At 44.9% G+C, this 15,336-nt stretch overlaps 1 protein-coding gene across 1 annotated transcript in view; it reads right to left on the reverse strand.

Annotated features, from left to right (window-relative positions):
- Positions 1-1,378: 1,378 nt before the first annotated feature.
- The window catches only part of efna4 (ephrin A4), a 29,413-nt gene continuing 15,455 nt past the window's right edge, over positions 1,379-15,336 (reverse strand). The window contains exons 2-5 of the mRNA XM_076109458.1: positions 11,318-11,616; positions 7,517-7,585; positions 2,018-2,044; positions 1,379-1,461 (exon numbers count right to left, since the gene is read on the reverse strand). Of these exons, the coding sequence (XP_075965573.1) occupies positions 1,379-1,461; positions 2,018-2,044; positions 7,517-7,585; positions 11,318-11,616 (478 nt within the window). The remainder of the gene's footprint in view (positions 1,462-2,017; positions 2,045-7,516; positions 7,586-11,317; positions 11,617-15,336) is intronic.

Consider the following 15,336-nt stretch of genomic DNA (forward strand, 5'->3'; position numbering starts at 1 on the left):
TGGGGAAATTATTATGCAACCATAAATATATAAACTACATTATCTCGAATTTCAATTAAAAAAAATAATTTATTGATTAATAGATATTTTCTTAATCTGTGACAGTCAATTTGGGCGATTTGTTAAAAAAATGTTTGGCAAAAATCATATTTAATTTGTGAAACTACACTGTAGCAGAGCAATGTGAAAATACCAGTAAATGCATATATATCCAGAATACAAGTCATTGTGTATGTCACATTTTTTGCACTTAAATTCGAGAGATCAGTTCCGACTAAAATGTTGAATTATGTAGTTAATATATCTCATTTTGTAGAATATATTAACTATACAGTAAAACCTAAAATCAAGGATCCTGTGTAAAAAACAAACAAACAAACAACAAAAGGAACAAAAAGCATGTGTGCATATCTGCACACCTGGTTGTTCACCAATCAGCCTCCTCAGTGGTCCGCAGTGTGTTCAGTGGAGCGAGGCGAGGCTCTCCATTTACCCATAAACCCCTCTGTTCTGTGCTTTATTCTGAGGCAGAGAGAGGAGTGGGGCGGCAGAACAACAGGGGGGGTCCGATCAGAGAGGACAAACTCTGTCCCAGGTCCCATTATTACGATACAGCACTAGTGTCTAACTTATGTGTCCAGTTCATGGCCATCCCAGTCCAACTCCAGTTCAACCAGTTTGATCCCAGTAGGGGGCGCAGCAGCCCTGCTTGATTCCAGAATAGTGCCCAATTGCTCCTAAAACACCTTTATTTCCTAAATCTAATTAGTTAAAAACTGTTTTTAAACACGTCTATCTTAATGAGATGCAACTGAAACAGTTCAAATGTGTCAGTTATTTATATATCAACATGTAGAGAAATAAAGCAGACTGACCTCCGACCTGAACCGCTCAGTACAGTAGCTTCTGTTTACGAGGCCACTTTTTAACACGACGCAGGTTCTCAAAAAGAAGCAAATACAACACAATAAGTAAAAAATGAGAAGCGGAGATGAAAAAGTGGGAAAACTTGCTTCCCGGCAGAGTCATTGGTCTTCTGGCTTCAGAGTGGGCTCTGAGTCTTATGACTCTGCGTGTAATATTCTGTGTTACTGCTTACGCAAATGGTGCGAGAAAAAGAACAAGAAATGAATCACTGTGATTCAGCGCGTCGGTCCCTGAGTAACATTCTGGAGAAGAAACGGATTCTTTCTGGAATTTCAAAGGTAAAACAGTCACAAGGTAATACGAGTCATTTGCAGTAGCTTAGCATAGATTGCATTGCGTCATTCACTGTCCGAGTGTAGATTGCATTGTGTACTTGATGGGCGAGTAACAAAAAATCTCCCAATCTGGGGGAGAACGGGTGCGAGGTCAGCGGTGAGGACGGATGAGGAAGTCAGGTAGTCAGCAATAAGAGGACGAGGAGGAGTGGAGGTGAAGCCGTCCTCAGGGAGGAGCCGCTGCTTTTACGTACAGTTCCTGGAAGAGAGAAGGAACCTTTATGAATGAAACAGTGTATCCGACGTTTGGCCTGCACCATTTTCCAACAGCTTGGGCTAGCCGCTTTAATTGCAACTTATGAAAATTAGAAGGTTACAACATATAAAGATATTATAGACAATGGTATGCCTCCTAACTTTGTGACAACAAGTTATAGAAGGTCCTTGGTTTCTAAGTTTGGCGTAGCCGTAGAACAACTTTGGGATGAATTGGAGCACAGAGTGCGAGTCTTATTGCTCTGTATCAACAACGCTCTTGTGGCTGAATGGGTGCAAATCGCTGCAGCCAGGTTCCAATATCTTGTGGAAAAACTTCCCGGAAGAGAGAAGGAGGAGCATTTTCCATTTGACTAACTTGCATGACTGATTTAATTAAAGTAGATTTGTATGTGGGTTCTCACTGTCATGTTTTCATACAGACGATGTGCCGTGTTCTTGCTATAATCAAGTCATGCAAGTGAACCACATGGGCAGAGAAAACATCATGGAGACGCCTGCGTTTAAGAATAGATTGGGTTTGAAATGTTGCATCTCACCTTGTGTTTGTTTTATACCCTCTGATGCTGTAGGAGAGAGAGAGCACAGAGAGAAGATTTAGATAAAGTTGAGCCAAAGAAACAAGATGCTGATTAGTCATTTTTGTGTGCTTAACTTTCTCAATAAAGCCACTGCTTTCTGGAACAAAAGGAGCAAGAAACAGACAAATGACCAAGGGAAGGTATTTACCATTACTCAAAGCCTTACGCCATGAAAAATGTGTACCGACTGGCTGCGCAACCCTAAATATGTCCCCTATGCAAATTCTCTTAAAGGTCGGATAAAAAAAGCGCTTGAGAAGCATGGCAACAGGAAAAGATAGTGTTATGTAAATTAGTAGGAGTAAGAATGATGGAGATTATACAGAGGGGATACAGGAAATGAAAAAGGGGGGGAAAAAAAACACACGAAAATTCAAAATGACAGAGCGAAACCAAGAAGTGGACAGAAGATGAAAGAGAGAGCAGAGGAGATCCGAGTGAGAAAGTATGGCGAAAAAAAAAAAAAAATAATAAGGCTGGAAAGATTGAAACAAGGTCAGACAGAGAGAAAAGGGAGGGAGAGAAAGAGACGGGATAGGAGGGTGTTTGTGTCTGGACGTCACTTTCTCAGCAGGGGGCGGACTAAAAGGAAATAATGGAGGGAAGGATGAGTGGGATGAAGGGATAGGGAGGGGTGGGAGAGCTGGTGAAGAGAAGAGGAATAGGAAAAGAAATACAGGTGGTGAGAATAAAAAGCCGATATGGTTAAAACCTCTCAGAAAAAGGAACCGCCGTGTAACGTAGTGCGAGAGAAAGGTCAGGGAACGGGGATGAGGCTGCACAATTGCAGCAGTTATTAAATCGATACGGCCTTGAACCCATCTATGACAGTGCAACCTCAAAGACTCAAACACACACGTGAAGACAAAGTGTGTATTGATGTCTCCAGGAAAACTACCACCTATTCACATCCCACTGCGACTGACGGATTATGGGAGAGGAAATGGGACACTCTGAGCTCATCTGCTCTACAGCCACACAGAGGGAGAAAGGGTTTATTAATGAGGGCTTAGTGTCCAAACATTGTGTTTGTCTGGAATAGCCATCCCATCCCTACAAGTCTCTGTAGCAACATGTCGCTCCGACAGACATGAGACACTAAATTACTCCCAGGTGCCGTACAACTAACGACCGTCTAGGGGTTAACGAAGCATTAAATAGCATGCTGGGTCGGGCCTCTGACTGAGCCGGTGTGTGTGTGTGCATCCGAGTGTGTGTGTGTGGATGTAACGGTGAGTGTTTGTAGGGAGAAAATCAAAGCAAACAGAAAAGAGAAATAGACATTTCAGGCTTTAAATAGCATTGGAATACTAAATCAGATAATAAAAATCATCATTATGTTAATTATTTTATGAAAAATGTAGCATTTCTGCAATCAACCCATGTTTTAATGCAATTTAACAACTAAAGAATATTCATTAATTAGCTGTCCTTTGCGTTGATCTGCAGTGTATGTATGATTTTAATAAAAAAAATAAATAAATGTTTTTAAAATAAATTGACAAAATAATATGTAATTTAAAAGAAAAACCTGGTTTTATAACCTCAACTCCTTAACTTTAGTGAGTTTTTATTGTGGATATTTTGGATGCGGCAAACATCTATTTATTAAGCAATAAAAAAAGGATTACATTATGAAAACAATAAATATGTTTTGAAATCAAACTTATAATTTACTTGGAAAGAGGAAAAACACTTTACTGAAAAGCATAAATTAGCGCACGCATGTGTGTGTGTGTGTGTGTGTAGCGCCACACCGCATTTGGAAACTAAAATGTTAAATGCCTTGTGTTTACCCGGCTGTGTGTGATATGCGTGTTTTGATCGGTCTATAATCACATCATTTGCACAAAAAAAACCGAACACTGAGGACCACGACTTTGTGTCAACATCATGATTTCAGTCTGGGTGAGCGCCGCCACAAAATGGCGTCCATGGTGGCATGACTGCAAGAACAGTGCCGCCTCTGCACTGCAGTCAGAAACATGCAGCATGTGTAACTGTACATGCACAACCATGGCTAAGTGTGTGAGTGTGTGTGTGTGTGTGTGCATGCCAGTGCAGTGTGTGTGTGTGTGTGTGTGTGTGTATGTCTCCAGTAGGCAGAACGCCCCTGCAGAGACAGACACTGTTCCACCATCCCACCTCTCCTCTTATGCCGCCATTTTACACACGCAGGAGCTAATGCTAACCAACCCTGACCGTTAGCACTTTACTAAAAATAAAAGAAAATATGCGATAGGCGGAAAAATACGCGAACGAAAAATGCGAATTGACGAAAGCGGCTAAAGTAAAATTTTGAGTGTCGAGTTTAGCGTCCGAGAGAGCTCGGCTGGGCAAGCGGAGTGTGTGTGTGCGTGTGCGCGGGAGCGAGTGTTCGTATTGTGTCCTTGTGTGTATCGAGTTCAGAGGGTACAAAGGTATTTGGGAGAGAGGGGAGGGGGTAAAGGAGGACAGCGATGTAAGAAAAAAAAAAAAAACTAGCAGAAAAAAAGAGAAAGAAAATGGGGAAAATGGTGAAGCCCTGCAAATTGAAATGAATGCAATGGACTGCTCACAGCGGGACGACGACAGAAAAGAGAGGAGAGAGAACGGGAATCAATTAGAGAGAGAGGGAAGTTGGTCTATAATGGTTTCTCACAGTAGGACGGCGAGAAAAGAGAAAGGAAGAGAGGCAGAGCGACAAGGTGAAGAAGAGGGATAAACACAACAGGAGGAGTTTTAGGGAGAAGCTGCAGCAAGAAAAGGTAAGTATGGAGTGAGAGGCGAAGCGAGTCGGTGAGAGATGCAATAGATGGCTGCAGGGCGGCAAAGACTTTACAAGACACCAGTCTGCTGATGACGATTCAGAGCCTTGTTTTTCTGATGCAACGCGGGCTCAAGCACCTTTCGGCAAAGCACTTTCTCTGGCATGACTCGTGACAGCGTTGTGTTCAAATAAACATCATCGCACACATCGCTACGGCAAAAAACATAACCAACACCTACAAAGCCAAAGTCATGCTCTATACTGCCGCGAGGAACAACCAGGATGAGGAAACATGAAACACACACACACACACACACACACACAGGATGTCATTAGGAGCTCCCTGCACCACTGAATCTGTCCTGCCTGGTTTGTTGTGTTCTTGGGTTAAATTAAGGAGATAAACACACACATTCACACACTGGAGAGGAGACCGAGGGACAGGAGAGTGGTAGCTGACCTTGGAGCAATGACAGCGTACCTGACGGACCCTCTCACTGTCATCACTCTGTCCTTCAGACCAGTGTGAGGCAGGTGTGTAGGTGTGTGTGTGTCTGTACTCTGATAATTAATTCAAACACCCACAACAGGGCATACCCACGTGGAAATAGCGTTTAATCACATGCTTTTTAGAAGAAGAAAAAAAGTTTGGGGAGACAAGGAGGGGAGGGAAGGAGGGAGGTGCACGGGTTGAAGTTTAGATACGAGATAAGATGTAGCTGAAGGACGAGAGGCTGCCATCGCCGAGGGCCACACACACACACACACACACACACACACACACGCGCACACGCACACGCACAGTGCGCCCTGCTACCTGTCAGATAAAAGGGAACCTGAGCAGGAAGCAACCAGAGGGTATGTAAGGTGTTACCACAGGGAACAACACAACAACAGCGGTGGTAAACCGCCACTAATGGACAGTCAAAGAGAAAGCGAGAGAGAGAGAGAGAGAGACCCTCTAACTCTCCTCAATCTCCACTCTCATCCATCTCGCTTGCTCTTCTCTCTCCGGCCTCATGTATTCTCATCCCAACGCACTCGCCGCACAGCATGCACACGACATAGATGGAGCGAAGCGAGGGCAGGGGAGTCGGCGAATAACTGTGTGGTAGATATGGAGATACAACAAAGAGATAGAGAAGACACAGAGAAAGGTGGAGGAGGAATTGGGTGGGGGCGGGGCGGAGTCAAAGGGGGAGGGAGGAGGAGGAAGTGTGAGAGACTGCCATGGATGGTGCCTAGATTAGTTTTGCTCCAGTAGCGAAAGATCATAAAAAAACAAGGAAGGGAGGAGAGAGCTGAGGAGACAGAGAGAAGGGGAGGATTAGTGCCACTTCAGGAATGACAGAAGACTAGAAAGAAAGAGCGGGAGGAGTGGAAGACAACGAGAGGGAGATCCTGACATTTAGTCGGGATTAGTTTTGGTGAAGGAACAGGATGAGAGGGAGAGAGAAAAAAATCAGAAAAGGAAACAGTAGATGGAAGTATGTGAATCTTTCTTGGTGGAAGCCTTTCTAATGTAAAGTAATGGGCTTTAACGGTAAAGTCAAGTGTGTGTGCATGTGTCTCCCCGCATGCGTAGTCCAGGTGATTCCAAATATTTAGGTTATTTCTGGCTCAGATAGGCTGATCTGGGAATACCGTCAGAAGGTCAGAAGACTACATTAGCATTTTCTCACTGAACAACTATCTGTGGTATTTCTAATTAATGACAGCAGGATAATTAACATTTCAAAAAAAAGTCATCAGCCTTCACTCTGGTAATAACGCAGCAAATTACTCCCCGTCTCGCGCCGGAACAGAGATGGCATTTAAGAATTCATTCGAGACGGATGGGGCTCTTTTTATACTGTTTTTTTATATTTTTCTCTTTTACACAAAAGTGACATGAATTTAATCAAGGCGGTGTGGTTGGGAGGTATTCGTTAGACGACGTGTAGAAATTAAGTGAATGGGTCTCCCACACACGCAGACACACACAACCTTGCGTCCAGCTCTCCTGGAAAAAGTGTGTGTTAGTTCAGCCTGGGACAGCACGACAAGCCCCCTGCAGCTAGCACTGGGATGGGAACTGGGACAGACGTCTCAGACCAGCATATGAGGGGGCACACACACACACACACACACAGGCTCATAGACCCATGCAAGAACGCACAAACACACAGAAAAATGGTCATACACGCAGAAATGCTCACACACACCACCAACTGTACAGGGATTCCCACAGCGACTGGGCAACATTCCCAACCGGAATGGGCAGCTCACTGGACTGGAAGACTAACATTACTCTAGGCACGCTCTGGATTAGATCAACTCTGGGAATTTCACACTGCGACAGAGAGATGGAGAGTGGGGGAGACCAGGAGGAGGGCTGGGAGAAGAGAGAAAAAACCCTCAATCCAATTAGTTTTAAAAGCCAACATGGAGTGGAGAGTGGGCTTAATCTAATTTTACAATGTTAAAGATAATACAAGATTCTGAAGGGTAAAGATGAATTTAGTTTCCTCGATAAAAATGGAGGATGAGAGCATTGCAGTTCTTCAGAGAGAGAGAGAGAGAGAGAGAAGGAATAGTAGTGGGGGTGAGGAGCAGTCTAAATATCATGCCCTGGTAGTAGAGAAGAGAGAGGCAGAGAGAGAGGAGTCTCCTGGTTTACAAAGAGGGCGCATGAAAGGAAGAGCAGATGAAATGAGGAGTGTACTCACTGGGCTCGCAGCACACGGTGACACGCAACTTCATACATGGCAGAGGAGGGCCTTCATCTGCGGGTAGAGCTAGACGAGGGAGGGAGGGAGATTTTAATATGCTGCTTACCTATTAAACCCGACAAACGGTTAGTCAAAATGCTAACGTGTCAAATAAAAAGAGAAATTCAGATATGCTGGGTAAAAATCTTCCCATCAAATCTACTCTTTGAGAACTCTCTTGGTACTTTTGAAGAATACTTATGACAAGAAAAGCTAAAAGAGCAGCGAGTATGTTTTCCTGTTTCTACCAAATCAATACCTCAATACAAAAGAATCACACCATCTTCCTCTCACAGGGACACAATCTGCACGACGAACAATAACATACACTGCCGAGAGTGCAAGCATAAAAAAAAAAAAAAAAATGTAACTGCTTCGATGTCAATACTGATCACGGCTCTCAAGGGAAAATTGGCAAACATCAGCTGTATCACCTGTCAGTTTGGTATTGCTTTTACAAAACAATTCTGTCTGGAAACTGCAGCTAAATGGCTTTACATTTGAATTATTCACAAACAGCTGCTAACTCTACAGGGACCCACCACACAAGCTGAGTGTATGATCGCTAACAGTCTGTCCCACTTTGTATCAGTAATTTCAACGTATAAGATACAGCACAGACTGGCAGTGAGGCTGTTATAAGGCACTATGTACTGCGGCTGGGAGGCTCACAGACTAAACAGCTTCACCATTTTGACGGCAAATGCGTCAAATTTAGAAAACAAAATACTGCAAATAATGAAACGCAAGCAAAGACAGAAGCACTTTCACCAAACTACAACAGAAAGTACTAGCAAATATAGAAATTCCGCAAGTCGTACGCAACACATCACAAGTTGCCCAGTTTGACACTAGAAGGCTGTCTGCTGAAAGTTCACCTAAAATCTCAGTTTAACACGTACGGATTTCGTGACATCACAACTAGTTTGAAAGCCAATCACGGTCTAGCATGCAACTTACACAAGCGTGATGTGAGAACTTGAAACCTCCAGTGCACAACAGGTGGCAACCCTCCGGGTCTGAAAAGTGAAGCCAATGCGGGAGTGCCTTAAACTTTCTAATAGCCAGCAGGGGGCGACTCCTCTGGTCGCAAGAAGAAGTCCGACTGTCTCGTAGAAATGACCTTACTTCTCACTTGATTTGTTACCTCAGCACACGTTGTAAACATGAGCTTATGGTCTCAATCGCTAGTTTCAAATCTTCTTCAATAAAACATGGTGTTCATTTAGTAAATGATGGTCCCATTTAGAGTAAGATAGACCATAAAGCTGGGTATGCGTTACGGTGTGGCTACCTCGTGACTGACAGGTTTCCACTGCGTTGTCTGGTCTTGGTGCTCGTCATACAACGTTAACTCTTTCAAAGTGTGTTTTCACTTCTTTAAAGTTAATCGTTACCTTTTTGATCCATTCAGCACTCGGCTGTACTTAGCTCCACCCTCTCGTCTCACTTCTGGTTCCAAAAATCCAATATTTATTTTGGTGTCAACAATGTCATTGCATAATTTCGTGCCTTTGGCTAATTACTACTGCATTCTTCAGTTTTAGGCGTCCCCTGGAAACGATCCCCCTAGAATGGTTCCATGCTCAGAGCTGCGGACCGTCAGAGGATGTTGAGGTGTTTCCTGTTTTCTAGGGAACAGAAATAGAGAACCAGCGGTTGTTGGTCAGCAGGTCAGCAGGTCAGGCAGCGACCCAGAGACAGTGGGTTGACAGTGTCTGTGGGAGCTGTAGAGAGGGGCTGAGCCCAGCTCAGACTGAGCCAACTAATGCCATTAGTGTTTCTAATACTATTGTACTGTTCTCCCAGGCTAATGCCATTATACTGTCTCCAGTGCTGCGGGCCCATTCAGCACACAGAGCCCAGAGCCAGACATTTGGACCAAGTTTACGCCTTATCTTTGATGTGGACAAAACACACACAATCTCTGTGAGCCCAATGTGGCCCGACCAGGGAGGGGGGGGACAGCCATTGTTGCTTTTCTCTGAACGGGCCTGAACAACCACAATAGCTCAGTGTGTGTACATATATACACATGTGTGTGTGTGTGTGGGTGGAAGCACTCTCTCATGCACTCACAATGCTCCATTGTCCCTTGGACCGCAACAGTAATTTATGTAAAGATTCTTTCTTTCTTTCTCTTCGTCTCATCCATCCCTTTTCTCCGTCGCTTTTGTTGCTCTCCCTTTTCTCTCTCCAATGTGGATTCCTCTCATCCGGACCCTCTCGTCCCCCCCCCCCCCGCCACTGTCAGACTGTGTCCATCTTTTGCTCTCTCTCCCTCTGTCACTCCTCCACGCTTCTCTACCTCCGTCTGCCTGCCTTCCCCCCCCCCTCCTCACTGTCGTCCCGTATTGATCTCCATTTCTTCCTCCTACACTGCGCGGCCCCTGTGTCTCTTTGTTGTCACCCTTCCATACCATGCGTTCACTTTGACTCTTTCATTCTCTGCCTTGTTTCATGTCCTACTCCTTTTGGTTGGACTGACACCAGAATTTGTCAACTGATTTTACAGCCACCTTTTAAAATCTCCCATCTTTCCCTCCCTTTTCTCCCTCCAGTGGTTTGAGATAAGTGAGTGAGGGGAGTGTAATGGGGAAAGAAGATACCATCACTAAAATTGTTTAACAGCCTACAGGTTTAAGAAAACATCAAATTATTGTCATGCAGCGTGAATTTATGGAAAACATTAATGCTATAAGCTGCAGTTTGCAGACGCTCAAAGCCTCGTGAAACACACTCAATCTTTGAATTCTTTCAACATCTCGGGCTTCCTGTCCGCCACACTTCCTCCAACACAGGTGTCAGAGTCTAATAATGAAATGTTAAAATCGTATCTCTTTTTGTGAATAGAAATAGAATGAATCAACGTTTTTCACAAGACAGTACCTGATAACGCTCTTTGCATATTAAAAAGGCAAATCTTTAGCCATGTATTGAACCGCTGTCTGAGATATGACAGGAAATGAATTTGCAACTACGAATCAATTAGTGACTATTAGCAATAAGAAGTCCTGATGAAGCAGATTATGTGAGTCTTTAGTGTTGAACTTGTAGTTAGGGCTACCAAAGGATGCGATGTTATGAAATGCTCGCCGTTTTCAAAGCTTGAACGTAGATTTTTGCTTGTTGAGTCATGAACATTTAAAGTTAGTGTGAAGAAAATGTGAAGGAGAATTACGGTGGCCGACACGAAAACGTGAAATCGTGATTGGTGCTATCTCGAGCCAGTGTTTGGTTTGTCCGTTCTGGGCTACTGTAGAAACATGGCAGCCGGTTCCGTGAAGAGGACCCGGTCCATATGTAGATAGACGGATGATTCTACGGTAACAAAAACACGGTTTTCAGGTGATTGTACACTAAAGAAAACATACTTCTTTATTATATTCCATGTCTGGCAATAGATCACCCTAAAGGCTACACACTGTTCCTTTAATGTGGAATACTTAAGATCCTAATCCAAGTTTTTAAGGGATTGAAGTCATTTTTTCAGCTTCTTAGTTGAAAGGATAAGACACTTTTCTTTGCCTTATTTATTTCTCCTGTTGCACAAAACAAGACTCTTGAAGACGTCATCTTTGGTTTTTAGGAAATTGTGATGAACATTTTTTCCAATTTTTGATATTTCATAGATAATTAATAGATTCCTTTTATAGTCCACATAATTATTTTGCAGCCCTTACCAACCGAAACGAGTCCCGATTAAACCAGAAACTTATTTTGTGTCAGCTTTTGTATGGACACACATCCTCTACTCACAGCTGTAGTAGTAGTGGCGCCCTGGCAGGAACTCAAACCCCAGCGAGAAGGGGGTGAATCTTTGGATCTTCTCAGTAAAGCATACTGGTCCAAACACAGCATGGGGGGTGTTACACTCCCACCTCTTGATGGCCCCTCTGGTCTCCACACAGCCCTGGAAAGAGGCCTCTCCCACCAGGTAGAGGGCCAGCGTCTCCGGCTGCCCGGGGCCCTGGGTCCACTTGTCGGGGTAGTGTGGGCAAATAATGTCTAGGTAGTCATTCAGATTCACCTGGATGGACAGATCTCCTTCTGTTAACCTGGAAGGAAGAACGACAACAACATTAATATTTCACTTAACGATTATAGAGTACAGAGTAATACATGACTGAAGGGGAAGGGGAGGTGGTGATTAAACAGGGAGAGAGAGAGAAAGAAGACAGATGACAGGTATTCCATAACTCCTTTGTGCCCGAAGGAACGTGGATAGTTACAGCAGATGGATAGTTCATCAATATTACACATAACGATTACACAGAGTGATAAAGCAAAGTTGTGCAGGTCTTAAAAAGAATGTTTTACAATTCGATGTATATCAATGATACGAGTGCATTTTACTTCCAGACCAGCAAGGGAGCGGTGTTGAGCGAGAAAAACAATCCTTCATATGCTAATTGAGACCACTGAGGGGAGTTGAGTGTAAAATAAACTTCACTCTCCCACTGCACAGCACAAATATACACAGGCGTGTACAAACCTATGTGGTTGTGCATGTGCATGCACGTCTTCTGTCAAGGTTGACTGGCTTTAGGCATAACAACAACTCTGGACAAGACAGCATCATTAGAACAGAAGAGCTGCATAATGCATGCTCCTTTAGACTGTAGTTTCTGACTTCCTGTCAGCTGCAGTATAAAGAGCTACCCGTGTACGAGCTAATATGGGGCAAGAGAAGACGTGAGAAAGATTGAGGGAAACCCATGTAGGACAAATTCAACAGGAAGAAAGAAATCACAAGACTTTGTATGAATCATAACGGCATGAAAAGACAAAGCAGAAACACTAAATGAGGAGAGAAATGTGTGACAAATGAAGGGAAGGAATGTGAGTGATGAAGTGACATGAGACCCAGAGGAAGACAGATGGAGAGACCGACGACAACAGAGCTGTTGAGACAGGTTAGGGCAGAGAGACGGAACACACCAAAAATGAAGAAAGCTAAAATAAGAGGAAAATTGGATGAACAGGTGAAAAAAAGAGTGTGTGGCGTAGAAGTGGCGTAAAGAGAAAAGAAAGTGAAGCGTTTTAATTAGCGACCCCAGAGAGTGGAGACACACAGAGAGGAGAACAACGGAGTGGAAGAAAGAGAAGAGACGGACTTTAATTGGGCTCCTCTTCGCATGGAGTGCAGGAGGAAAGAATGAGGGGCAGAATTTGGCTTGGGCAGAAGGTTCAGGTCCATCAGTGGGAGTCTTTTTAGAGGGGTGACAGAGCGGAGGAGAGAGGAAGGGAGTGCTGGGAGTCAGTGAACGAGAACATGGGAGAAAAGAAAAGAAAAAATGGGGAGGGGATGAAGGCGGTGGACTGCAGAGTAGTCTTAAGCTAAGTAGGCGGACAGAGAAGAGGCCCAAAGAACAAATGAGAAGAGGAATGGATGCAGAAAGGAGGAGGAGACAGAGATGACAAAACAGTAAAATGAAACAGATAAGACATGACAGGAAGCAGGAGACTGAGATGGTCCAGCAAGTCAGCGGAGGGTGTGAAAGATGGATGGAGCAGTGAGGGGAGAAATGACGAGGGACCATCAGAGAGAAACGGGGTGTTATGGCACGGCTACAAATGTAATAGACATCCAAGTTTTTCTGTTAACCTCGAAGCTGAATGTGGGAGCCATGGTGCATATTTCTGAGTGAGATAATGGAGCAGACAAGTGTGTGTATCGTGGGGATGCAGGTGAGACCCTGGAGGCAGGTCTCACCAAAAGCTGCTTCCTGCTCAATAGCTAGCGCACAGAATTGGCGATCTATCAACACGACAGGACACCATCGATCTGGATCCCTCGCTCAGGACACACACACTCTCCGCTGATCAATATCCCCTCTGTGTGTGTGTGAGTGTGCGGCCTCGTCCCGATAGCTCTATTACCTGTGTGTGCTAATTACAGCCGAACAAAGGGACTTGATTGTCTGGTTAAGGGAACACAAAAGCAGATAAGCCAGTGTAGGCGTAAGTGCACACACACGCACACGCACACACACACACTTACTCTTCGTACTACCTGTGGTGCTTTCTGAGGCTTCAGCGAGGCAGAGAAATGTTCACTTCGGTGCACCAGCTGTGGAAGTGCGCCAGTGTGTGCGCGTATTGGCAATGTGTATGTAATAATAGACATGTGCTATGTCAACATGCTGCATTCCCTGTTATACATGTCATTCACCTGAAACTTCATCTGCACTGCCCCCCCACCACCTGATCTGCATTCCTCCTCACCCCCTTCCTCTCCTCGATCTCTTCCCCCACTTTGGATGTCGTGCACTCTTCCCCCATTGCTTCAGAGGCTGCATCTCACCCTGCTCTCCCTCCTATTTCTGACTCCTCTCTATCCAACGTTACCCCCTCTTCCTCCCACAAGCCTCCAACCTTGGCCTGCGCCATATGCACGCCAGCAATTACAGAGACGGTGTGCTCTACTGATGTCAAACTGTCAGCCCTCTTTCGATCCTCTTCCCTTCCTTCCTTCCTCCCCGTTCCCTCTCTCTCTCTCTCTTGCCCTGGTAGGCTTGGGTACGCCCTAATTACACCCAGCATCCTCCCCTCCTGCCAGCCACCACGCAGCAGAGTGGTGACAGCACAGGGGCATCATGGGAGCACCAAAGGGCTGTGGGTGCAGTGCTGGAGCAGCCTATCAGCAGGAGAATCCTCTGGAAGCGGAGGAGAGGATTGGTTTGGTCCAGTGCTGGAGCAAAAGGGGAGAGGGCAAAGACACAGAGTGGCACTCACACACTTGTGTATTTAAGCACATGTAGGCGTGAATGTGCACACAGACATGAAAGTACTTTAGGAGAATAAAACATGCTCCATCCCTCATGCCAGAGGGTGATCGGTGACACCCTTCTGAGGACTGGTGCAAGCTCTTGGTTGATAAAGAAAACTCTCACCGAGCGGCCGAATCAAACACAACATGCTGGGCGCTTCAATGGAGAACTTGAAAAGGCGAACATTTAACTCTTTTATAATTGCAGGAACTCGCATTTAAAGTTCAAAAATTGCACATAACCAATGTCCTCCCAAAGTGTGCCCATGTTAAGGAGTGTGCGCACACACGTGTGTGTGTGTGTGTGTGTGTGTGTGTGTGCAGCTATAATGAAATGCAGGGGGTTGACTGTGGCAGAGACCTTTGATCCTTTAATATGAGAGAATAATTAAAAGGCGCAACAATCCCACAACACGGCTTCAGGAATACAGAGCAGATACTCCATCACGCAGAGCAGCTGCGTACTATGCATACTGAACACACTTGGGCACTTAACGCATGTACTGCACATGAACATGGTGGGTACTAACATTCCACGACAATGAAAAATGCTAATGACATGCTCACACTGCACCATGCATTCCAAATGAATGTATACTGTAGATACTGTAGCTTTAATAAACACTTTCACGCTCGTGATGGAACGATAACAAGCCCACAGTAAAAGTGTGTTGGTTCCCTGTAGTGACGACGGGAGAGCGAAAGGCTTGGTGGAGCCTCAGTTCTTCCGTGGTCGATCCCAGCAGGGCGATCGCCAACTCTGCTTGCTACGCTGACTGGGCACAGCACGCTGTGGTCACTGGGCCTCGGCTGGGCATAGCGTGACGCAGCTTTAGCCGCTATGCTGGCTGCAGTTACACTTCTGGTGGTGAAGCGGGAGGATGACTTTGGGAAATGGTGTTTTTGTTTATTTCAGATTTGGGTGGGATTTATGAGGTGATGACAGATGAGTAGCCGTCAGGCGAGTCATTAATCGCAATGAATAAAACAACGTGGACATACTGAT

The sequence above is a fragment of the Anarhichas minor genome, unplaced genomic scaffold (genome assembly GCF_050575085.1).
Source record: "Anarhichas minor isolate MPS153535 unplaced genomic scaffold, ASM5057508v1 ptg000041l, whole genome shotgun sequence".
Lineage (NCBI taxonomy): Eukaryota > Metazoa > Chordata > Actinopteri > Perciformes > Anarhichadidae > Anarhichas > Anarhichas minor.